This window comes from Canis lupus, chromosome 5, assembly GCF_048164855.1.
Source record: "Canis lupus baileyi chromosome 5, mCanLup2.hap1, whole genome shotgun sequence".
Classification (NCBI taxonomy): Eukaryota; Metazoa; Chordata; class Mammalia; order Carnivora; family Canidae; genus Canis; species Canis lupus.
Window position 1 is genome coordinate 68,178,307 of NC_132842.1, and position 25,992 is coordinate 68,204,298.

A 25,992-nucleotide genomic window follows, 5' to 3' on the forward strand; every position below is an offset into this window, starting at 1 on the left:
TCAGGCCCTGTCCTCCCTCAGCTTGTGACACGGAGACAACCGGCTGTGGCTCAGAACTCGCCGAGAACGTAAAAGGGAGATACGGAACAGGGCAACGCTTTCCCGCTGCCAGTTCTCTAGGACCATGTCATAGTCCCATCCTAAGAATGAAGCTATTTGACTTTTGAGGGAGGACGCAGTCTCCGCGGACCCTGGCAGCCGCCTCATTTCTCCAGGCGTAGCCGACACCACCACCTAACTTTCCAAGGTGGGGGCGGGGGCCGGGAACACAGACGAAATAGCACTGGGGGGAATACACATGTATGTAGTAAAGTTGGGGCCACCGCCCACTGGTGGAGGTCGAGGTAGACCAGGGGAGGAAGGCCAGGGCCGCCTTCTGCTTTCCAAGGGGAAACACGCGGGCACAAGTTCAACTCCAGCACCCCCCCCCCCCGCCCAGACTCCCGCCCAAGGCGCTAGAGGGGGTGCACCACCCGGGTGCCGGGGGGAGGGGGTGGCGCTCCAGCCAGCCAAACCTGAGCGCTTGGCCCGGGCTCTCCGCTCCAACACCTTCCAGTTCACTTCAGCCATGAGCCCCGCCGCCCCCACCACCGCGCTCGGGCCGTCTAGGCCACCGCCCCCAGGGCCGCTTGTCAGCTCCGCCCGGCAGGCCCCGCCCCCCCCGCGCGACACTGTCGGGAGGCGCGCCGGCCGGAAGTGAGCGCAAGGGCGGTCTTCAACCCAGCTCCGCGGCCTCCGAGGCGTCAGAGGGGTAGCCCTAGGAGAGAGTGAGATACGGACCGGCGGCGACAGCCACGAGCGTCGGGGCTGTGCGCCTTCTCTCTCGGCCGGCCGCACGGTGCTTTCCGGCTGCCGTCAAGCGCGGCAGTGGGCCGGCGGGCGGGGGCCGAGGGGCTGCCATGGCGGCGGCGGGCCGGCTGCCTAGCTCCTGGGCGCTGCTGGCGCCGCTGCTCGCGGGGCTCGCGCTGCTGGGAGTCGGGCCGGTCCCGGTGCGGGCGCTGCACAACGTCACGGCCGAGCTCTTTGGGGCCGAGGCCTGGGGCACCCTGGCGGCCTTCGGAGACCTCAACTCCGACAAGCAGACGGACCTCTTCGTGCTGCGGGAAAGTCAGTGCTTGCCCGGCCCTCCCTCTGTCCGCTGTCCCTGTGCCCCTCCCGGTGTCCCCACACCCCTCGCCCGGATGGCCGGTCCTCCTGCATTTCCCAGCCCTTCTCTCCCAACCCTGTCTCTCCCTTTATCTCCAGCATCCTTTGCAGCTTGCCCGTTTTCTCCATCTTCTCCAGCCCCGGGTGCTGGCCCGGCCACCCACACAGTTTGATCTTCCACCAAAGCCCTGGAAACACCCCACATTTTTTTGTTGTTACTAAAAAGCCTGCGGCCTTCACCCACGTACCCTCTCCTCCCCCATGGAATCACCTGCCTTCCAAAGTCCTTCCTAATTCCAAAGACTTTGTAGCTTGCTTCTGTACCCTCCCAAAGCCCCTTTATTCCTTTCTGCTTTACTTCCTTCAATCTTCCTTATCCTGTAATGAACTGGAAAAGATTTCAGCTTGACAATTTCTTCTCGTACCTACCTTCTCATTTGCCTCACTCACCCGCCCCTCCCTTTGTCAGGTCCCAGCTTTCTTTGAAGCTACTGTGCCCTGCCCCCCACCCCATGCCCTGAACAGTCCACAGCCCACACGAGCATTTTGCAGGGACCATGGATAAACCCAGTGTCTCCTTGGGAAAGGATTCTCAAACTGCAGATTCTTCTCCCTGCTGAGCTGTCTATTTTGTGCACCTGACCTTTTCCTCACTTCGGTCACCACCCTAGTCTTCCAAATCTCTGCTCTCCTTGTCAACTTGAGGTTCTTAGGAGTTATTTGCTTTAACCATCACTAAACAAACTGTATTGTCAACCTTGATGCTAACAATGGGTAATAAAGGATCTTAGCATTTTGAGCACCCACAAACTTGGGTAGATGAAAGCCACTAAGGAAGAAAGTGAAGCAGGTTTATACAGAGCTTCACAGGATCTTGGTCCAGGTGGCTCTGGACTCTGGATAGTTTTCCTATCTTTTTTATGACTATGTATTTATTGCAAGAAGGGTGCATCCTGCCAAACCAGTAGCTACTCCATCCAAACTGGATACAGAGACTCTCCTCTTAACTCTAAAGATGATTTGGGTTTAAGTAAACAATTTCAAAAGTCTGTTGCAATGAGTTCTCCTGAATGCAGCCAATGAGTCCTAATGCTTCAACTTGGGAGATGGTTCCATAGGAGCCACAAGAGGAGGGTCTTGGAGGATTCGACTTTTTCATAAATATGTAATCATATCCTTGTTACCAGTCAGATACCTACAGTAAGAGTTCCTTTTTCCTGGTGCCATGCATCTGTGTGATAAACTAAAAAAACCTTGAAGAGATCATGTTGTTAGGTTTGGGGAGACAAGGCTTGACATAGACTATAGTTAAAAGGCACGTTCTTTATATGGTTCTTTTAAGTCACCTAATCTGATTCCTGGCAAAAGCCATTGGCCTCAGTTTGTTTTGGCCAACTGCATTTTCAGTGTTCATCCTTCCTGTTTCTGTATCACTTAACACTGAATTTGTGATACACTGTTAGGTATCCCCATTCATTCAGACAAGTAGGACTCACTGTGAGAGGGAAGAGGAACTGGAGTAAAATAAAAGTTCTTTTGTTAAGAGTAGTACCCAGAACGCTTTTTGTAACCCCTGATTGGAAGCTATTTGGAAATAATTCTCTAATAATGTATATTCGCTTTTTTTAGGAAATGATTTAATCGTCTTTTTGGCAGACCAGAACGCACCCTATTTTAAACCCAAAGTAAAAGTATCCTTGAAGTAAGTACAAGTGTATCTGTTCCTGTAAAAACAATCATTATTGTAATGATTGATATGCAATACCTAGTTGGATTGTCTTTCAAATCAACTTTACTCAACTTTGTTGACACGAAACCACTGGTTATAAGGTGTCAGTAGCAAGTAATTAGGAAAAATAATAAATATACCAAAGTTTAAAAATTATTTACTTTTTAAAAAAATGAATAAATTTCAGTAAATCAGGTCTGTTCTCCATAAACACCTTTCATTCTCTTGCAATCTAGTATCCCTTCTTGAATGTGTTGAGGACTGTCACTCATTCTGAGTGTGCATGTGGGAGCACCAAGCTCAGCAGGTCAACCATGTGTTGAGGGGGTGGGTGGGCTTCATTTGCACTGGGAAAAGGTCAGTGACCTCTTCTAATTTTTGTTTGACGGGTAAGTGCTGGGTTTTTTAAGGTTTATTTTAAAGGAATTTAAATCAAACATTTGTAAATGTTCAAATAGTAGTTCTTATTTTTCTTTTATATGACCAGCACTGTCTGAAACTCAGTGATCATCATCAATAGTGAACCAGCAGAGTTTTGAAACATCAAAAAACAAGGTTTCATTGCTGGATGGTTCAAGGAAGAAGAAATGAGTTAGTGCAGACTAAAGTGGAAGCTTCTAGAAAGTTATAGGATTTCAGTGACCTTCAGTAAAATATAGGTGAGGGCTTTCAGATTTGAGAACACAGCGTTAACAGGAGTGACAGTAAGCATGTTGTGAAGAGGAGGTGGAAAGATTTACCTAACAGACATGGATGATATACTTGGAGAGTTATGGACCAAGAAGATGAGATCAGGGCAGACTAGGAACCTTCATAAATACCACAGTTTGAACTCAATCCCATGAAAAGTGGGGAATCTCTATAGGTTCTTGTTTAAAGGAGAGCTGAAGAAAATGATATTTTAGGTTGATTTTCTTAGCCATGTACAGGATGCATTGATTTGTAGAAAGACCAGAAATTACTTGGGAAATGGTTTAAAAAAATATTTAAGTCCCTTTCTGGGCTAATGACTACTCAGACTCTACAATAGTTAAACTCAGACATACGTTAAAAAAAGAAAAAAAATTGGACTTAAGTTAGAACATCGAGAGGAAAGCTTTAAATGGACAAACAGGAACTTATCCCTCTTTAGAAATTTCCTAGTACTGGATGTCTAGTATGCATGCATGGAGTGGGCAGAGAACATGAGTTGATAAATATTATATACAAGAAATGACCTGCCTAGAAGTAATTTTTCTTGGAAAGAAATGTTTGAACAAATTTCAGTTTGAACAAAGAACTAGAGTTCCACCCAATTTGTTTCATTTTCTGGTTTTGATTAATGCAGTGTTGTTTGATATACTATTAAAATTTAGACTTGTTTTTATTTTGTTTAGAATATTTTTCAAAGGAAAAATAACTCTTCTTCACTCTTTTCTTCCCCCACTTCCCTGTTCTTCTCTCACATACAACCACTTTTAGAACCTTCAGTTATTTTGTCTGCTGTTTATTTCCATGTTTTAAAATAAGCATTTACAGTGTAATTTCTTGAGTAATTATCTTCCTCTCTTGGATTTTTGTTAGCATAGATGAGGGTTTGCCATCTTTAATTTATCTCTATCATATCATATTTTTAGTTAAATCAGTAAATATTATTTACATTTTGACCATGTAGATTCAGTGCACTTCAGAACAAACTAGTACATAGTAATTTCATTTCTGTAGAGTTTTTCCTCCTAGAATATATGGATGCTTTTTAAAAAATCAGTTATGTAGCTTTCTGTGTGTATATCCTTAATTTCTTGGTAGATGTTCCATCATACTGGCCAGATACTTATTGTACACTTTAATTTTCCCCATTGAGTCCTCTACACTTCTTTTTTTTTTTTTTTTAAAGATGTTATTATTTATTTATTTATTCATGAGAGATACAGAGAGAAAGGCAGAAACATAGGCAGGGAAGAAGTAGGCTCCCCGAGAGGAGCCTGATGTGGGACTTGACCCTAGGACCTGGGGATCATGCCATGAGCCAAAGGCAAACACTCAACCACTGAGCCACCCAGGTATCCCTAGTCCTCTACATTTGTAACCAATCTGGATTCATTCTCTATGCCTTCTGCAAGGTTAGTATTTGGGGACTTTGTTGTTCTTTCTTGGATCCTGTGCCATTTTATTAGCTGCTTCACTTACTTTGCTGAAGTACATCCTTCAGGAAATTCCTGAGAAAGAGTATATGCTATGTCCTTCCATGTCCAAATTTATTTTTTTTTACTTTTAATACTTTGGTTGGCCTATAGTCTTGTGACATCAAAGTAGAGGGCCCCTTCAAACTGCAGGCTTCTATCCGTGGAGGCTTTTTAAAAGGTTTTTTTCTTTAGTGATTTTTTTTTATTCTCTTGGGAATTCTTATCATTTAGTTATTGGAATGCCTGGGTACACCCTTTATCTCTTATATTTGTGTTTTTGTCATTTCTTTTTTTTTTTTTTAATTTTTTTTTTTAAATTTTTATTTATTTATGATAGTCACAGAGAGAGAGAGAGAGGCAGAGACACAGGCAGAGGGAGAAGCAGGCTCCATGCACTCCATGCACCGGAAGCCTGATGTGGGATTCGATCCCGGGTCTCCAGGATCACGCCCTGGGCCAAAGGCAGGCGCCAAACTGCTGCGCCACCCAGGGATCCCTGTTTTTGTCATTTCACTTTGTTTTCCTTTCCAGGGGATTTTCTCTATTTGAAGCCTCTATTGAATTTTTTGTTAGCTGTCATATTTTTTTTTTAAGATTTTATTTATGTATTCGTGAGAGACAGAGAGAGGCAGAGAAATAGGCAGAAGGAGAAGCAGGCTCCCTACAGGAGCCTGATACAGGACTCAATCCCAGGACCCTGGGATCGCAACTTGAGCCGAAGGCAGATGTCTGCTCAACTACTGAGTACCTGTGTGCCCCAGCTGTCATATTTTTTATCTCCAAGAAGTTTTCTTTGTTCTATTATTATTTTCTCTTAGGAAATTATTATTTTCTATTTTTGTTTTATGGAACTACTTTCTTATGTCTTCAAGTGTAGTTTTGAAGTTTCATTGTTCCCCTTATTATCTCTTTTCTTCAGATCCCTTACTGCTATTTATTTTGGCTCTCTTTAATAGTCATAGTTTTCTTCAAAAAGCAGGGGTATCATATTTAAGAATATGGCACTAGAGAGCTAATTGGAAACTCTGACTTTGCATGGTGGGACTATCTCCTGTCCGCTGCCCTGCATGTATGTTCCTGGCTGACTGGCATCCAGAAATAGGGTAGAGCTGAGGGCAAGGGTCAAAATGTTACTTCTGTATATTTTCCATTAACTCCGTTTTTTAACTTAAGTCTAAAACCTTACCCTCTGCTTGTATCTTAAATCCCTAATGCCTGATTAATAAACTGCATAGTTCTTTCCTTGCTGAGAAAGAGGGACATGGGACCATCACTCACAAAACAGATTTTCACTTAAACCTGTTTTCAGCCTTCTGCCTCACCTCTTGTCCTTCACAATTTCTGATGACTACAAATTCTGAGCCTCTTGGGTATTCTTCTGGGCAAAAAACTTTCCTTGTTAAGCCTTTTTCTTTAGACATTCTAGCTTATAGCCAGTTGCTTTGCCCTCATAAATCAGTTAGCAGTCCCTCCCTTCCATTCCCTATCTCCCTTCATGATCTCTGTTTTTGAGAGTTAGGTTTAAAAAAAATTTTTTTCATTCTGTATCATGTTAGTGGGTTCTTTGAGAGAAGAAAAAATAAATGCATGTCAATATGGTATCTTTAAACATTCTACTTAACGTTTACAACCATAAAGAAGCTGGGCATTTGTGGCAATTAGGTTAAATTTGCACCTAATCCTTTTGTAATATATTCCCATTTATTCCAGAGTACTTTTCCCCCCAAAATTGTGAATTTATTTACACAGTAAATAAATAAGTAGATGTGGTATATGTTACTGGGTATGCACCTCTACCCACATGCACATGAGGAAGTCTCCACAATTAGAGTTGGCTACATAGTAGCATATATAGCTGTTATATGATCATTTCTAAAGACCAGGTATTTTTCATGGAAAAGTTAAAGTATTATTGGAATTATTTGAGGAAACTGGCATTACCAAAATGACTTTATCATAATGAAGATCAATTTTAAAGGCTAACACAATTTGAACTTCAGCTATTCCATTTAACTAGCTACTAGCTAGGTAGCTGGTTAGTTATTAGCTTTTAGCTTTAGCTGTTTAATCACTCCAAACCTCAGTTTCTTGGTCAGTTCAATGAGAATGATAATACCTATGATGTGATGAACTACCAGTTAATAGTTGTTAAGCATTGATGTAACATGTGGAACATAGTAGGTAGATGCATTATGATAAAACTATTGTTTTTATTCACACTGCTTAACCTTGCTTAACCTTTTCAGTATTTTTCTCATTTCCACCTTAAACCCGTTGTATATATTTTTCTTGATGCTATTTATAAAACAATTATAGTCTTTTGGAAAACTTGTTGTCTTGCTATTGCTCTAAGTGGAATTAAATAAAGATTGAACTTAAGGCCTATTTTTTTGATTGGGTCATTCAGACATTATGACAAGACATGTTTTAAGTTTTCAATGTTAATATAATTTCAGAATTATTTCATTATTAAAATAAAATTAGGTATGTATGTTTTGATAGTGTATTACCAGGATTGGTAAAAAAAACTTACCTACCATTGTAAATCTTGAGTATTTTTCAGAAATCAAATGATTACTTAATCTTCACATCTACATTAAAATCCAAAATTAAATATTTCACAAATAATACCTTTGACGACAGTGATAATCTTTGCTGCCTTAATTGATTATAAGCTTGCATTTCTTATAAATCAGACAAATGCATTGGTATCCTTGACAAAAGAATTAAAGAATTAAATACAAGGGCTATAAGCCAGCGTAAGAACATAAAACTACTTTCTTTTGAAATATTTCAGATTTGTCTTATTTCTTAAGACAAAATCCTGAATTGTTTTATAGACCAAAGAATACTACATACATGAAGGATGATAAATTAAGAGAATGAAATGAATTAGTTCTGTGATTTTAAATTTCTTTTTGAAAATATTTGTGTTTAGTACAAATACAGAAGTGTCCTATTATAGCTTGACTAGATACCTGTGTTTCTTTTAGGAATCACAGTGCATTAATAACAAGTGTAGTCCCAGGGGATTATGATGGAGATTCACAAATGGATGTCCTTCTGACGTATTTTCCAAAAAATCATGCCAACAGTGATTTGGGAGCTGTTATCTTCTGGGGACAAAATCAAACATTAGGTAAATTTGTTTTAAGAGTTTTTAATACTTATCATTGGATATTAAAGGAAAAAATAAACCTGTTATTGCTAGATAAATATAAGCATTTCATGTATTTAAGCATGGACATTTTAGAGTCAGGTGGTTTTGTGCATATTGTCAACTGCTCTAGTGCTAAATTATATTTAAAGAAGACTCACCTAAGAGATTTTTAGAATGAAGCCTCTAAATAAAGTTATTATAATGATGGTCTTAACTATATAATAAACACCAGTATTTTGTGCTGATGTCTATTTAAGTTAGATTTACAGTGTCTTGTTAATAGTAGTAGTTGGAATTAATTATAGATGAATCTTGAAAAGAATAAAGATATCTTACCCCAAGTGTAGATATCAAAAGTAATATAAAGTGCCTGCTGACTTATATATTTTCTTTCTATACAGATCCTAACAATATGACCATACTCAATAGGACTTTTCAAGATGAACCACTAATTATGGAGTAAGTATGTGCTTGTTTCCCTTTGAATGAATTTAAACTTAACAACATAAGGTTTCTCATATCAAAGACTATTTTGTGAAGTAGCATTGACACTAAATTCATTCGCCCTTTGACACTGACAGAGGCTTATACCCTTGATTATATGGTTTTTATTTGCCATGATAGAAAAGGAAAGTGAAATTCAATATTTTGGAAAGAGGAAGAAATTTGTGTTTTTGTTTCTGCTTCGATAGCTTTGAATGTGTCCATAATGGATCTAGGTTAATGGTAGCCATGTCAGTTTTCAAATAATTAAGGTAACTATTTCAGGGTAAAACTATTGGTGTTTAATGGACAGATATGAATGGTATGAGATTTCCTCCAGAGATTTAGAAAGATGTCTATATTAAGGAGAAACTTACTTTTTTTAAAGCTCTTCTTTAGTGTTATTTATTTTTCAAAATAGACCCAAGTGCAATCCAAATTCCTGTCAGGAATTTTGGTAGTCATGTAGAGATCATTTGGGGATTATAAGCAATGTACAGACTTTTTCTTGTTTCCATTACTGCCTTTCGTACAATTATTAAAAACAGTCATGTATCAGTAGGTCAGTGAACATTAAGTCTGAACTATAAACCTGTATATTAATCATCTTAAGGGCCTTCAGTTTGATTTCTTTCATAGTTGTGTATTTTTCATTGTTGTTGCAATATTTAATGGCCAGTACGAATTTTTACACCAACTGGGGATTACTTTTGTGGGTTATTTCTCCTAAGTCCATCTAACTACATAAGTTGGGTCTGAAATAAGTGCTGTCTTCTTGCCAGGGATGGTCAAGGTTATGCAGAAACTACAGACAACCCTAAAATTTCACAATGAAAGTTCATTTCTTGCTTACATGCGTGTCCAGTGTGGGTCAGTGGTAGGCTAAGCTCTGTGCCATCACTTAGAGGCCAGCCACATCATCTGTGGAGCAGGACCATCTGAAACACATGCTCTTTTCATGGCCACCACAAGCTTAAAGAGGGCTGGAGGGTCCAGTAATAAATAATAATAAACCCTTTGGCCTAGAAGTGACACATGTCTGACACTTGGGCTGACATTTTGTTGACTACAGCAGAAACTGGTGAGCATTGTGATGGCAACTACACCTCCCAAAGGTTATTTTCCTTTTAAAGCTAGAACATGACAGTTTTATGAAACAGCTACTTAATGTTTTTAATGTTTTCCTTTCAGCTTCAATGGTGATTTAATTCCTGATGTATTTGGTATTACAAATGAATCCAACCAGCCACAGATACTGTTGGGAGGGTAAGTAAATATGATTATAACTATGTCATTAATTGTACTTATTGCTGCTACAAGATCTGTGTGTCTATGTGAATTGATTACTTTAACCATTAGGAAAAAACCCAGCTTACTGAAAATCCTTGCTCTTAAAGATTTTTAAATGGGCATTTGGTTGACACAGAAGCTTTCTCAAATAGTTTGGGATTTGATCTGCAACTGCTCTCTAGGAAGAACCATCTTAATCCATTTATCCCTCTGGAAATTAGAAATACAGACTTTACAAGTGCCCATTTGAATTTGGTTCATTAGATGTTTTTTAGGAAAGATTTAACTTAAATAGAATGGATAACTGCAGTCTTGAATGAGTTCTCCACCTTAGTCATGTTAGCTCTGAGGCTTTTACTGATAAGCCCGTTCCTTCTCCCTTTTATTTGTTCAGAGAGCAATCAGTAATTACTTGAGAATGTAAACACGCCTTCTCTGGGCTCTGGAAACTTTTCTGCATGTACTTTATGCTTGACCAGTATGTGCTAAAATTCTCTTACCATCCATTTGTGCCATGTTTCAAAAATCTATTTGGAATCTTGTGTTCAATGATATAGTTTCTCTAGACTTAAATAGAACTGGCCTCCTAATATTTATAGGACAATACTTTTCATGAGATACCTTTAGCTTGGTTAATTTATTCTTTGTCTGATAAGGCAAAAATTTAGCTCAACATTGGGCTCCTGGGTGGCTCAGTTGGTTAAGTGTCCAGTTCCTGATTTCAGTGAGGTCATGATCTTGTGAGTTATGGGATCAAGACCCATATCAGGCTCTGCGCTCAGCAGGGACTTTGGTGGAAATTCTCCCTCTCCCTCTCCCTCTGCCCCTCCTCCCACCTGCATGTGTGCGAGCACACTCTGCTTCTCTCGCTCACTCTCCCTTTCTCTCTTGCTCTCAAATAAATAAGTATTAAAAAATATGTAGTACAGAATGAATTTACTTGTTTGACTTTCCAGCAAGTGCGAAGAAGTACCTTTATTAATCTGTCTTCTCCAGGTGTTTGAAAATCTAATGGATTTCCTTTCTGTGTTTTGGAAAAGTCATATATTTTTATATTTACCTTTTGAAATGTGATTTACAGCCCATAGATGAATAAATTGTCTAAGGTATTATGAGAAGACACTGTCACATTTCCTATCACTTTTTCTGAAGGTTTTCAATAAATAATATGGATGTTTTGATACTAGTGATAGTGATCTTTGAGGGACTTAACTATGAATCTTGAATGAGAAACTTGTGGGGTTTTTTCCCCAATGTTTGAAAAATACCTGGAAAGAGAGCCCTGCTCTAGAGACCAATTAGATGGAGATCTTGCTTTGCCTTTGTAGCCCTCCAGGGAACTGAGTGTGGGTGGGGTTGGAGGGGAAGGCACAGTTCATTCCTGCCACTGCCAAGTTCTGCTTATTTGCCTTGGGCTGGGACTACTCAGGAAACTGTCTTTTTGTTTCTTTTCTACATATCGGGGGCACCTGGCTGACTCATTTGGAAGAAGCAACTCTTGATCTTGCAGGGCATGAGTTCAAGTACCATGTTAGGTGTAGAGATTATTTAAATAAATAAGAAGTTGCGGTGCTTAGTAGCTCAGTCAGTTGAGCAGCTGATTCTTGATTTCTGCTTAGGTCGTAATCTCAGGCTCACTGGGTCATGGGGTTAAGCTCATGCTGAGCAGGGCATGGACGTGAGATTCTCCTTCTGCCTCTCCCTCTGTACCACCCCCCACCTCATGTTCACCTGCACATGTGCCCACACACGCTCTCTCTCTCACTCTCTCAAATAATCCTTTTAAAAAATCAAAAATAAATAGGTAAATGAATAAAGGCATACATATGATTGAGAACGTGATGGTGACTTCTGGCCTGCTCTATTTCACGGTAACTTCCATTTTAGCCAAAGAAATACTTGAAATAAATACCTTTCATATGTAATTTGACCTTTAGAAATTAAAACTTTTGAAATAGCTATTGTTTTTAATTCAGAAAGTAAACTTTCTAATATCTTTATGGTTTTTCTACTTAATCTACAAAAAACTAGAGTATCATGTGATTGTGTCATAGGTTATTCATAATTTTGCATTAGATTTTTTTCTCTGATGCTTACTGAAAAACAGTAGCTTTAAAAACTTATTCTGGCTAGAGACATATTTTATTTTTTAGACATAATATACCAGAATATTATGTATACTGTATACCAGAGTATTCAGTATACTGGAATAGTATTCCTGGTCTTTTATTCTCATTTAAACTCATTTACAGATTAAACAATAATAACTAACCATATTATAAGTAAGAAATTTATATCCAAGATTTATTCTGATGCCAGTTTAAAAAATGAAATTATATAAATTGGCAGAAAAGAATTCCTGTCAGTAGCATCGTTGGGATAACTATAGCCTAGCGATAATTATGATTCCAGACAACAGAAAGCTGAATTTGTCTCTAAAGGAGCAAACATTAATGTGTTACTAAAATAAGAAAATAGGGCAGCCCCGGTAGCTCGGCGGTTTAGCGCCGCCTTTGGCCCAGGGCGTGATCTTGGAGACCCAGGATCAAGTCCCACATCGGGCTCCCTGCATGAAGCCTGCTTCTCCCTCTGCCTGTGTCTCTGCCTCTCTGTCTCTCTCTCTCTCCATCTCTCATGAATAAATAAATAAAATCCTTAAAAAATAAATAAATAAAATAAAATAAGAAAATATACTTAGGCTGTATCACTTTTAGAAGTTACAGATATATGTACAGGTAAATAAGTAAAAAAGCCATCAGCAATGACATTTTAGACTATTCATGTGACCTTGATTGGCAGCCCAATCGGATTTATCAAGAAACCCAACCTACCTTTTGCAACTTAAATGTGCTTTATGGTCATGGCAGACCCAAGATTATCTTAAATTTAATTAAATTTTACCAACATCTTAATTTTATGGGAAATTTGCAATGATCTTTAAATAGAGTACTGAATGCTCCCATAGGATTGTGCTGAAAAGCCCAGCTGTAACCTGGTCTAGTGCAGACATGGAAATAGGAGATTTCCCACAAGTGAAACTAGCATGACTGATCTGGCTAGAGTAAAGATACACATACATAGTCAGTCTAAGCAGGCAATGGTAATAGGCAGAAGGATCCTTTTTAATTGATAATGTGGGGGCTATCTAACAAGGACAGGAAGGATGCTAAATCTACTTAGATGCCAGCGATAATTGAACTATATTAAATGATCAAAGGTGAGGCTTCAGTTTGTCTCAACCTGACTTTATAATGACTTGAAATAATGTAATTGTGTGCCATATTACTTAGAAATAACACCTAGCCATTAAGTATTAGAGCAGCTTTTGCAGTGATGTGAGGTTATCATTAATGAGCATTTTCTTTAAAAGGGAATTTGAAACTGATGTTGCATAAGCATTCAGAATATTTAGTATTGAAATGAAAACATTTGTACCTGTAATTTTAATCAAAGCCAAATATAACATTGGTCTGTTCAAATTTCTGTGACTCATATACTGAGTTCAAACACATTTCTGGGTCAGGCCCAAGTTGTATACTTGGGAATATTAATGTAGATGTGTCATAGATAACTGCTGCTTTTCCATGTACTTTGTTCACTTCATAAGTGATTGCATAAAAATTTTGAATGAATATTAATATCACAGAAAGCAGCCATTTTAAACTATTAGTTATAAGGATGGATATTTTTCTCCACTGCCAGCAAAAAACTGTATCTTCTATCTAAATATAGTTAGCCACTCTCAATCCAAGAGATGTAAATGCCTATTTTTCTACATAATGTCCTTTTTCTCACTTTATACCAATGACTGATTTATTTAATCACGCTTCATTTTTACTGCTTATTTTATTGGTTTGCTGATGTATTACAGAAAATACTGCAAATATTGGTCTTAATGAAATAATGATCTGATATTCTGTCACTTAAATCTGTCGTTTAGAAAAAACACAAAAATTAATGATTTATAACACAAAAGGAACCAAATAATTATCACAGCAGCTTTTAACTTTGTAATCATTCATAATCTTAACAAAACAGGTAGCTTGAGATGATTCATATTTTCTGATATAAAAATACTAGAATTCCCCTAGCAGCCTTCTCCCCTCTCACTTTTATACACTGTTTATATTTGGAACATTGTTGTTTAAAGGAATCTATTAGAACTTGAGGAATTAATTTTTATTAGTATTTCCATAGAAACAGTGCAACAGTTTTCTAACTTTTCTATTTTCCTAAAGAAATATTCCTGTTGGAGATAAATTCTTTTGTTTTTCTATTGTTTTTTATCTAAACCTTTTTTTTTCAAAACTAAGCCACAGAAATAGTGAAAAGCTTTAACAGATGACAAAATCGAATATGATACGATTATTTCAAATGGCATGTTACTCAGGGATCTCTAATTTGATTTTCTGGATTTCCACCAGGAACTTTTGAAGGGTCATATGATCCACATTCCCTGGTAATTGATCATACTGCTTTGTTTCAGGTATTGTCTGGCAGTATTGTTTGTAAGTGAATTTTTGTTTGTTTGTAAGTAAATGATTTAAGATGTTATCCTTAAAATTTAGTCACTTTGCCTTTAGTTAAATATTACAATTTTTAGCTATTCTTTGTAGTAATCATTTGGAAGGAGATCAGCTTTTTTAAGAAAAGCATAGTTTTATAGTTTCTGTGTAAAGAAATTTGATAGTAACATTTCATCATGAATATTGATGATTTAAAATGTCTTGGATTCAGCCTATTTCTATTAGCATATATCAAGTTTTTGTTTCCTTCTTTGAGGGTAAACTATTTTTTACTTCATTACTATTTGCATATGTACTGAAGAAAGTCTATTTTAAACGAAGCATAGTATACACTGAACTGTACATTTAAAAATGATGGAGATGGTAACTTTATGTTTACTTATAAAAGTAAACATAATTGGAAAAAGAAAATCATAGAGAAGCTGTGTATACAGCACACCAAGCAAGATCAGTATATATTATTTCAATTTAAGGTAAAATGATTCAAAATAGTTTATAATAGTTTGTAATTTGGAAGATACAGGTTAAATCTCTTTCATTAGATTTCTATTACTTTTTTTTTAATGCATTTGCTATTGAAAATGCCATACAAGTACTTGATATTTACCAGTCTGGAGGCCTAAGCTCTAAGCTGCAGTTCTTGGGTTCCACAGTGGTCCTGAGTTAGACAGTCCAGCTATGAGGGCCTGTGCTTCTCTTAAGTTGTACTTGCCTGCTCTAGGAACTAGAGCACATCTCCCAGGTATAATATTACAATGCACACTCAATGGAGGTAGGAATACTGGGACAAAATAAGGATATGGTGGAAAGAAATCTCCACATTTTCTTCTGTGAACATAAGATGTTATTTCTGTGAAGTCCTTAAGATTTATCTGCTCCATTCCACACCTTTGAGTTCTTGGAGACACCCATAGTGAGTGTATGACTCATCAGGTATCACCAGGGTAACTTTGTCCTCCAGTGATGCTTTTCTTCGCCCCTAGATCCTCCCCTAGGTTCTCCCCTAGATCTTGCTCCTCATTGTGCCCCTCCAAAAGAGGCATACAATGGAGTTGCACAATTTATCTGTGTTTTTTTAAGTGTATATATATATATATATTTTTTTTTTTTAAGATTTTATTTTTTATTTGTGAGAGACACAGAGAGAGAAGCAGAGACATAGGCAGAGGGAGAAGCGGGCTCCTCGCAGGGACCGGAATGTGGGACTCGATCCCCAGACCTAGGATCATGCCCTGAGCCAAAGGCAGATGCTCAACCACTGAGCCACCCAGGCGTCCCTCTTTTCTGTGTTCTGAGAGGCTTAGGGTTAGATGGAGAGAGAAGAGAAGAAATAATATCTTAAATGAAGCTGGTTTTTTAATTATCTACTGAGTAACTCTGGGGCTTGGCACGTTACATTACTTGTCTTATATTTTTTCTCACAACAGATAGCTCATGTGGCTAAAGAGGCTCTCGGAAGGAGGTTGCTTAGAGAGGCTAATTGAAAGGTGAAGCGACCACTACAAGCTCGGGATTCAGAAATAAATGGTAGATCTGGGATTTGAATCCTGGTCTTCCAAATTCTACAGCCTGTACTCTTGTCTTCATTTCTGTATAACCATTACCATTCTTGTAATCACAGAGGACCTTTGGTGGTGCTGCTACACGGCTAGCTTGGACTTCCTCATAGCATAGTGGCTACTTGCCAAAAAGGAGCTTTCTAAGAGGTGTAGGTGGAAGCTGTAGATCTCTTCCAGGCCCAATCCTGGAAGTTAAACTGCATCACTTCTGTTACACTCTGTTGATCAAAACAGATCAAAGAACTAGCTAAGACTCAAGGGAATTGGAGGATTATAAGCTCTCCCTATAGATGTGAACATGGCAGAATTGAAATGTGAAAGAGTATGTGGGATGGGAAATAATGTGGCCATCTTTGGAAACACAACACAATATATTTGTGTTTATTTACTTTACCATGAATGAAGACCTGCCAAGGAATATGCAAACAGATCATTTAAGTAAATCACTTTCTATATCCTCAGGTTTCATAGGTACTCCTACCTAAAGTTGATGTGCCTGAGAATGTACCTGTTTTCACTATAATTTTCTCCTCCTTCATATGAGAATGCCATATCCCTTACCCTTCCTAAATTTTACTCATGTGTTTCCTGGAAAGTAAAAACCCAATGGCACCAAACATAGATATACTACACTATTTCCAATATTTCTGTTTCTTTATACCTATGTCTCTTAAGATGAAGGTTGACTGCAAAAGGGAACATTTTGATCCACAGTGAGATATTCTGAATTCAGATGTGGTAGAGTAGGATTGTGAGAGTGTGAGAGTAATGACAGTTTTGTTTTAATGACTTTGCCTCTTCCATTCCCTGACTGTTGTCAATAATCTGTTAACTGTTGAGAGAGGGCCCTGCGAGAATAAAGCAAAAAGCATCCATAACAAACACCCTATCCCAATAAGCAGACCTTTCAGCTTTTCTTAGTACTCTATCCCTAGGAAACAACATTAACTGGAAAGAAGGCACCTTTCATCCCAATGTAGTTTTGGATGATGACAATGATTGTTATATATGTGACTAGAATGTTCTCTAGGACTACCAAACCTACAAATAAAACTTTTACATAATTTCCTTCATATTCAATATGTATTTTTCTGTCGTATAGCTGAAAACTATTTTATCACATCATACCAAAAAAATTCCATTTCAAGTCAAGGATTTTATTATGTATTATGGAATATTTGTTTTCTTTCTCTTATTAGTAAAAAATAAATTTAGTGCTGGCTCCTAAGCCAGATGATTTTTTTATAGTATATGCCTTTCTCATTTATTACAGTCACAGGAAGAGTTTGTTCTGTGTAAAGAAATGTAAAACAAGTGTTCTCATTTTTATATACCCTTTAAAAAAATGTTTATACTCTATTTTTATTGAATTACTCCAAAAACCAGATAGCAGAAGTCAATATTCATGCACATTTAATGAAGAGCTATTATACTTTATCATATTTCTTGTATTATAAATTATTTTAGCTGTATTGCATTGCTATAAGTTAACTGATAAACAGCATGTTGCTTTACTACCTTCTTTTTATAACCTATTTTATAAAAATAAGTAAATCAATTTTATAAGAACTATGTTATTTTAATCTTGACTGCTTTTAGTAATCTATCCCACAATATATATTCTACACTTTTCTCAACAGTTTTTATACTATTCTTTGAAAGACACATTAATGCATATATTTGAATTGAGAAACTTAAGTCAAACTTTGACAGAAAATGACATTCATTTGGAAATTGGTTTGACAAAAAGAACTGGCTTTGCTAATTGGATTATATGGCAGACATTTTTCATACATTGAGTTAAATCAGCAGCTCTAATATTTTTTACTTTTATTTTTTAAAAATTTAAAGGTATGCAAAGGTACATAGAATGAGACATTTAAATTCCATATAACGTACTTGTCCACTCTTACCAGTCTTATTTCTTTCACATCTTCCCCTCATTTTTCTCTTCTGGCCCACACCCAATATATTTTTAATCTATATTTCAATACGTGTTTCTAAAATACTTCTAATAAAGATTTTAAAAATACATAACCATGATATATTTATCATGGTGTATTTATCATACATATATTAGATACATTTATCTAAATATCTAAGAATCATTTCCAGGGAGATTTTAATTTAAATATATGAACAAGATTTCTTAGCATTTTTACCTATAAAGACGGAGGCCATGAATAGACTTTTTGCTGAATCCTGTCTCATTCTGGCAATGTCATGATGTTAGGAGGAAAAATAATATATTTTAAAGCTCTGGTCATTACTTCAAAAAATGCATTTCAATAAAATTTAAATTCCATTTTAATAAATTATCAAACTATGTGTTTTCATCAGTTGTACACTAAGAGTTAAAATAATGCAACTTCAGGCCTGGGTGGCTTAGTGGTTGAGCGCAGACCCGGGGTCATGGGATTGAGTTCTGCATCCGGCTCCTTGTGAGGAGCCTGATTCTCCTTCTGCCTATGTCTCTGCCTCTCTGTTTCTCATGAATAAATGAAATCTTTAAAAATAATAATAAAATAAAATAATGCAACCTCAAAGAGATTTCTTTTAATATTTGAATATATAAACAAAACCAACTTAAATGCTAAGTTTAATTTATGTATCAATTTGTAGACATACATTTCTTGGAGACATATGATAGAGTGACCACTACAACCACTAAACAAATTTCAGATGTAAAAACTTTTTTTTAATTTTTTTATTTATTTATGATAGTCACACAGAGAGAGAGAGAGGCAGAGACACAGGCTGAGGGAGAAGCAGGCTCCATGCACCGGGAGCCCGACGTGGGACTCGATCTGGGGTCTCCAGGATCGCGCTCTGGGCCAAAGGCAGGCGCTAAACCGCTGCACCACCCAGGGATCCCCATTTTTTTAAAAATTTTATTTATTTATTCATGAGAGACACACAGACAGAGAGAGGTAAAGACACAGGCAGAGGGAGAAGCAGGCTCCAAGCAGGGAACCCGATGTGGGACTTGATCCCATGTCTCCAGGATCACACCCTGGGCTGAAGGCGGCACTAAACCATTGAGCCACCCGGGCTGCCTCTTTTTTTTTTTTTTTTTTTAAGATTTTATTTATTTATTCATGAGAGACACAGAGAGAGAGAGAGGCAGAGACACAGGCAGAGGGAGAAGCAGGCTCCAAGCAGGGAGCCCGGTAAAAACATTTTATATCAAGATAAAGTTCTGTAAGAAAAATGCAATAGAAGTACAAGGTGGGTAAAAAAGGGAAAGATGTTTAATTAGAGAAGACCTTATTCATGCGTATCTTTAAGTCTACTAGAGTTAATATACAGTGTTTTAGTAGTTTCAGGTGTACAATATAATCATTAGACAATTCTATACCTTACTCTGTGCTCATCAAGATAAGTGTAATCCCTTTAACCTACTTTACCCATCCCCTACCCACCTGCCCTCTGGTAAATTGTCAGTTCTCCATACTTAAGAGTCTGGGTTTTTTTGGTTTATCACCTTTTTCTTTCCTTTGTTTTTTGATTTCTTTCTTACATTCCACATATGAATAAAGTCATGGTATTTGTCTTTCTCTGATTTATTTTGCTTAACGTTATACTTGATTCACCCATATTGATGCAATAGACAAGATTTCATTCTTTTTTTAAAGCTGAATAAACAGGTCTCACATTTAGGCCCTCAATCCATTTAAGATTATTTTTGTGTATGATGTAAGTGGTACAGTTTCATTTTTTTGCATGTAATTATCAGTTTTCCCAGAACCATTTGTTGAAGAGACTGTCTTTTTTCCATTCGATATTATTTCCTGCACTGTCAAGGATCAATTGACCCTTTAATCATGGGCTTATTTCTAGACTTTCTATTTTGTTCTATTGATCTATGTGTCTATTTTAGTGCCACTATCATACTGTTTTGATTACTACAACTTTCTGGTATAATCTGAAATCTAGAATTGTGCTGCCTCCAGCTTTGTTTTTCTTTTTCAAGATTATTTTGGCTATTTGTGGTTTTTTGTGGTTCCATACAAATTTTAGGATTGTTCTAGTTTGTGAAAAATACTGTTGGTATTTTGATAGGAATTGCATTAAATGTGTAGATTGGTCTGGGTAATATAGACATTATAAGAATATTGGTTCTTCTTATCCATGAACCTGGGCTATCTTCCCATTTGTGTTGTCTTTAATTTCTTTCTTTCATCAGTGTTTAATAGTTTTCAGAGTACAGATCTTTCACCTCCTTGGTTGAGTTTAGTCCTAGGTATTTTTATTATTTTTGGTGCAATAGTAATTTGGATTGTTTTCCTAATTTCTCTTTATTAGTATATAGAAATGCAACAGATTTCTGTACATTACATTCTGTACATGCTGTATTTTGTATCCTACAACTTTACTGAATTTAATTGTCAGTTCTAGTAATTTTTGCTGGGGTCTAGGGTTTCTGTATATGGTATGTCATTTGCAAATAGTGAAAATTTTACTTTTTCCCTATGAGTTTGGATGCCCTTTATTCCTTTCTTTTTTTTTTTATTTTATTGGAGTTCAGTTCGCCAACATATAGCATATCACCCAGTGCTCATTCTGTCAAGTGCCCCCCTCAGTGCCCATCACCCAGTCACCCGAACCCCCCGCCCACCTCCCTTTCCACTAACCCTTGTTCGTTTCTCAGAGTTAGGAGTCTCTCATGTTCAGTCATCCTCACTGGTATTTTCACTCATTTTCTCTCCTTTCCTCTTTATTTCCTTTTACTATTTTTTATATTCCCCAAATGAATGAGACCACATAATGTTTGTCCTTATCTGATTGACTTATTTCACTCAGCACCTAATACCCTCCAGTTCCATCCACGTCAAAGCAAATGGTGGATATTTGTTGTTTATAATGGCTGAGTAATATTCCATTGTGTACATATGCCACATCTTCTTTATCCATTCATCTTTCAGTGGACTCTGAGTCTCCTACCACAGTTTGGCTATTGTGGACATTACTGCTATAAACATTGGGGTGCAGGTGTTCTGGGGTTTCACTGCAACTGTATCTTTGGGGTAAATCCCGAGGAGTGCAATGCTGGGTTGTAGGGCAGTTCTATTTTTAACTCTTTGAGGAACCTCCATACAGTTTTCCAGAGTGGCTGTACCAGTTGACATTTCCAACAATGCAAAAGAGTTCCCCTTTGTCCACATCCTCTCCAACATTTGTTGTTTCCTGTCTTATTTTTTAATTTTCACCATTCTCACTGGTGTGATGTGGTATCTCATTGTGGTTTTGATTTGTGTTTCCCTGATGGCAAGTGATGCAGAACATTTACTCATGTGCTTGTTGGCCATGTGTATGTCTTCCTCTGTGAAATTTCTGTTCATGTCTTCTGCCCATTTCATGACTGGATTGTTTGTTTCTTTGCTGTTGAGTTTAATAAGTTCTTTATAGATCTTGGATACTAGCCCTTTATCTGATATGTCATTTGCAAATGTCTTCTCCCATTCTGTAAGTTGTCTTTTAGTTTTGTTGACTGTTTCTTTTGCTATGCAGAAGCTTTTTATCTTGATTAACTCCCAATAATTCATTTTTGCTTTTGTTTCCCTTGCCTTCATAGATGTATCTTGCAAGAAGTTGCTGTGGCCAAGTGCAAAAAGGGTGTTGCCTGTGTTTTCCTCTAGGATTTTGATGGATTCTTGTCTCACATTTAGATGTTTCATCCATTTTGAGTTTATCTTTGTGTATGGTGTAAGAGAATGGTCCAGTTTCATTCTTCTGCACGTGGTTGTCCAATTTTCCCAGCACCATTTATTGAGGAGACTGTCCTTTTTCCAGTGTATAGTCTTTCCTGCTTTGTCAAATATTAGTTGACCATAGAGTCGAGGGGCCATTTCTGGGTTCTCTATTCTGTTCCATTGATCTATGTGTCTGTTTTTGTGCCAGTACCACACTGTCTTGATGATCACAGCTTTGTCGTACAACCTGAAATCTGGCATTGTGATGCCCCCAGCTCTGGTTTTCTTTTTTAACATTCCCCTGGCTATTTGGGGTCTTTTCTGATTCCACACAAATCTTAAGATGATTTGTTCCAACTCTCTGAAGAAAGTCCACATGGTATTTTGATAGGGATTGCATTAAATGTAAATTTCCCTGGGTAGCATAAACATTTTCACAATACTAATTCTTCCAATCCATGAGCATTGAATATTTTCCCATCTCTTTGCCTCTTCCTCAATTTCTTTCAGAAGTGTTCTGTAGTTTTTAGGGTATAGATCCTTTACCTCTTTTGGTTAGGTTTATTCCTAGGTATCTTATGCTTTTGGGTGCAATTGTAAATGGGATTGACTCCTTAATTTCTCTTTCTTCAGTCTCATTGTTAGTGTATAGAAATGCCACTGATTTCTGGGCATTGATTTTGTATCCTGCCACACTGCCGAATTGCTGTATGAATTCTGGCAATCTTGGGGTGGAGTCTTTTGGGTTTTCTATGTACAGTATCATGTCATCTGTGAAGAGGAGAGTTTGACTTCTTCTTTGCCAATTTGAATGCCTTTTATTTCTTTATGTTGCCTGATTGCTGAGTCTGGGACATCTAGTACTATGTTGAATAGCAGTGGTGAGAGGGACATCCCTGTCATGTTCTGACCTTAGGAGAAAGGCTCCCAGTGTTTCCCCATTGAGAATGATATTTGCTGTGGGCTTTTTGTACACCGCTTTTAAGATGCTGAGAATGTTCCCTCTATCCCTACACTCTGAAGAGTTTTGATCAGGAATGGATGCTGTATTTTGTCAAATGTTTTCTCTGCATCTATTGAGAGGGTCATATGGTTCTTGTTTTTTCTCTTGTTGATATGATCTATCACATTGATTGTGTTACAAGTGTTGAACCAGCCTTGCACCCCAGGGATAAATCCCACTTGGTCATGGTGAATAATCTTCTTAATGTACTGTTGGATCCTATTGGCTAGTATCTTGTTGAGAATTTTTGCATCTGTGTTCATCAGGGATATTGGTCTATAATTCTCCTTTTTGGTGGGGTCTTTGTCTGGTTCTGGAATTAAGGTGACACTGGCCTCATAGAACGAGTTTGGAATTATTCCATCTCTTTCTATCTTTCTGAACAGTTTTAGTAGAATAGGTATTGTTTCTTCTATAAACGTTTGATAGAATTCACCTGGGAAGCCATCTGGCCCTGGACTTTTGTGTCTTGGGAGGTTTTTGATGACTGCTTCAATTTCCTCCCTGCTTATTGGCCTGTTCAGGTTTCTGTTTCTTCCTGTTCCAGTTTTGGTAGTTTGGAATACCTTCCAGACATGCATCCATTTCTTCTAGATTGCCCAATTTATTGGCATATAGCTGCTCATAATACATTTTTAAAATCATTTGTATTTCCTTGGTATTGGTTGTGATCTCTCCTTTTTCATTCATAATTTTATTAATTTGAGTCTTTTTTGTTTTATTAATTTGAGTCTTTTTTCTTTTGTTTTTTCTTTTGTTTTAATAAACAATGGTTTATCTATCTTATTAATTCTTTCAAAGAACCAACTCCTGGTTTTTTTATCTGTTCCACAGTTCTTCTGGTCTCTATTTCATTGAGTTCTGCTTGAATCTTTATTAACTCTCTTCTTCTGATGGGTGTACGTTTTATTTGCTGTTCTTTCTCCAGTTCCTTTAGGTGAAAGGTTAGGTTTTGTATTTGAGTTCTTTCCAGTTTTTTGATGGATGCTTGTATTGTGATGTATTTCCCCCTCAGGCCTGTTTTTGCTGTATCCCAAAGATTTTAAATGGTTGTATCTTCATTCTCCATGAATCTTTAGTTTCCATGAATCTCTTGAATTGTTCTTTAATTTCCTGTTTGACCCTTTCATCTTTTAGCTGGATGGTCTTTAACCTCCACGTGTTTGAGTTTCTTCAAATTTCTTCTTGGGATTGAGTTCTAGTTTCAAAGCATTATGGTCTAAAAATATGCAGAGGATGATCCCAATCTTTTGGCATCTGTTAAGACCTGATTTGTGACCCAGTATGTGGTCTATTCTGGAGAAAGTTCCATGTGCACTTGAAAAGAATGTGTATTTAGTTGCATTTGGATGTAAAGTTCTGTAAATATTTGTGAAATCCATCTGGTCCAGTGTATCATTTAAAGCTCTTGTTTCTTTGGAGATGTTGTGCTTAGAAGATCTGTCATTTACAGAAAGCGCTGTGTTAAAGTCTCCCAGTATTAGGGTATTATTATCTAAGTATGTCTTAACTTTGGTTATTAATTGATTGATATACCTGGCAGCTCTCACATTAGGGGCATAGATATTCATGATTGTTAGGTCCTTTTTTTGGATAGACCCTTTTACGTATGATATAGTGTCCCTCTTCATCTCTTACTACAGTCTTTGGGATAAAGTTTAATTTATCTGGTATGATGATTGCTACTCCTGCTTCTTTTGAGGACCATTTGAATGGTAAATGGTTCTCCAACTGGATGCCCTTTTTTCCTATATGTGGTTTGATTGCTGTGGTGAAGACATCTAGTAGAATTTTAAATAAAGTGGTGAGAGTAGACATCCTTGTCTTATTCCTGACCACAAGGAAAAAGCTTTTTCTTTTTACCATTGAATATGATGTTTGCTGTGGGTTTTTCATATATGGCCTTTATTATGTTAAGCTATGTTTCCTCTAAACCTCCTTTGTTGAGGGATTTTATCATGAAGGAATGTTGTACATTGTCAAATGCTTTCTCTTCATTTATTGAAATGATCGTATGGTTTTTATCCTTTCTCTTTTTTTGTTTTAAGGTTTTATTTATTTGAGAGAGAGACAGCATAAGTAGGAGGAGGAGTAGCGGGAGAAGGAGAAGGACAAACAGACTCCCCACTCTAAGTCTGGAGCCCTACTAAGAGCTTGATCCCAGAACCCTGAGATCATGACCTGAGTTGCAAGTCAGATATATAACTGACTGAACCACTCAGGCACCTCTATCCTTTCTCTTATTAATGCAACGTATCACTTTGATTTATGAATATTGAACCACCCTTGCATCCCAGGAAAAATCACAGTTGATTGTGGTGATTGATTTTTTTAATATGTTCTTTGATTCAGTGTGCTACTATTTTGTTGAGGATTTTTGCATGTGTATTCAACAGAGATATTGGCCTGTAGTTCTTTCTCTTTTTTTACATTTTTATTTAAATTCCAGTTAATTTACATATTGTGTAATACTAGTTTCAGGTGTGCAGTATAGTGATACAGCATTTCCATACATCACCTAGTGCTCATCACAACTGTACTCCTTATTTGCTATTTAGCCCATCCCCTCAACCACATACCTCTTGGTAACCATCAGTTTTTTTTTTTTTGTTTTTTTTTTTAGGTTTTATTTATTTATTCATGAGAGACACACAGAGAAAGGCAGAGACATAGGCGGAAGGAGAAGCAGGCTCCCTTTGGGGAGCCCAATAAGGGACTTGATCCCAGGACCCTGGGATCTCGCCCTGAGCCAAAGGCAGATGCTCAACCACTGAGCCACCCAGGCATCCCTCAGTTTGTTTTCTATACTTAAGAGTCTGTTTCTTGGTTTGCCTCTTTTTTTCCCCTTTGCTGATTTGTTTTGTTTCTTAAATGCCACTTATGATTGAAATCATAATGGTATTTGTGTTTTCTCTCGTCTTCTCTCCATGTTGTTGCAAATGGCAAGATTTCATTCTTCTTTATAGAGGAGAGACATTCCATTGTATATATTTACCATATATTCTTTATCCATTAATCATCAATCGGCATTTGGGTTGGTTCCATAATTTGCTATTGTAGGTAATGCTGCTATAAACATCAGAGTGTGTGTATCCCTTTGAATTTATATTTTTGTATACTTTGGGTAAATATTTAGTTGCGTAATTGCTGGATCATAGAATGCTTCTATTTTTAACTTTATGAGGATCTTCCACAATGGCTGCACCAGGTTTCACTCCCACCAACAATGCAAGAGGGT

General features: G+C 37.4%; 2 protein-coding genes and 1 long non-coding RNA gene across 8 annotated transcripts in view; 2 read left to right on the forward strand and 1 right to left on the reverse strand.

The window, feature by feature from the left end:
• The window catches only part of PHKB (phosphorylase kinase regulatory subunit beta), a 214,910-nt gene extending 214,246 nt beyond the window's left edge, over nucleotides 1-664 (reverse strand). For 3 of the 4 annotated variants that reach the window (XM_072827266.1, XM_072827263.1, XM_072827265.1), the window contains exon 1: nucleotides 516-648. Coding sequence is in view for 1 of the 4 variants with exons in the window: in XM_072827267.1 (XP_072683368.1) it covers nucleotides 516-570 (55 nt within the window). In the remaining 3 variants the exon portion in view is untranslated. Of the gene's footprint in view, nucleotides 1-515 lie in introns of all 4 variants that reach the window. The other variant, XM_072827267.1, reaches the window with a different exon arrangement.
• The window catches only part of ITFG1 (integrin alpha FG-GAP repeat containing 1), a 291,511-nt gene that overhangs the window by 165 nt on the left and 265,354 nt on the right, over nucleotides 1-25,992 (forward strand). The window contains exons 1-5 of one of the 3 annotated variants that reach the window (XM_072827270.1): nucleotides 166-247; nucleotides 2,776-2,848; nucleotides 8,034-8,179; nucleotides 8,602-8,659; nucleotides 9,875-9,949. In XM_072827270.1, coding sequence (XP_072683371.1) covers nucleotides 8,092-8,179; nucleotides 8,602-8,659; nucleotides 9,875-9,949 — 221 coding nt within the window. In that variant the 5' untranslated portion in view covers nucleotides 166-247; nucleotides 2,776-2,848; nucleotides 8,034-8,091. Of the gene's footprint in view, nucleotides 1-165; nucleotides 248-720; nucleotides 1,108-2,775; nucleotides 2,849-8,033; nucleotides 8,180-8,601; nucleotides 8,660-9,874; nucleotides 9,950-25,992 lie in introns of those variants that run through there. The other 2 variants (XM_072827269.1, XM_072827271.1) reach the window with 2 other exon arrangements.
• LOC140633998 (uncharacterized) lies at nucleotides 12,102-16,064 on the forward strand. The gene is made up of 2 exons (XR_012031569.1): nucleotides 12,102-14,459; nucleotides 15,927-16,064. It is a non-coding gene; the product is annotated as an uncharacterized lncRNA (long non-coding RNA).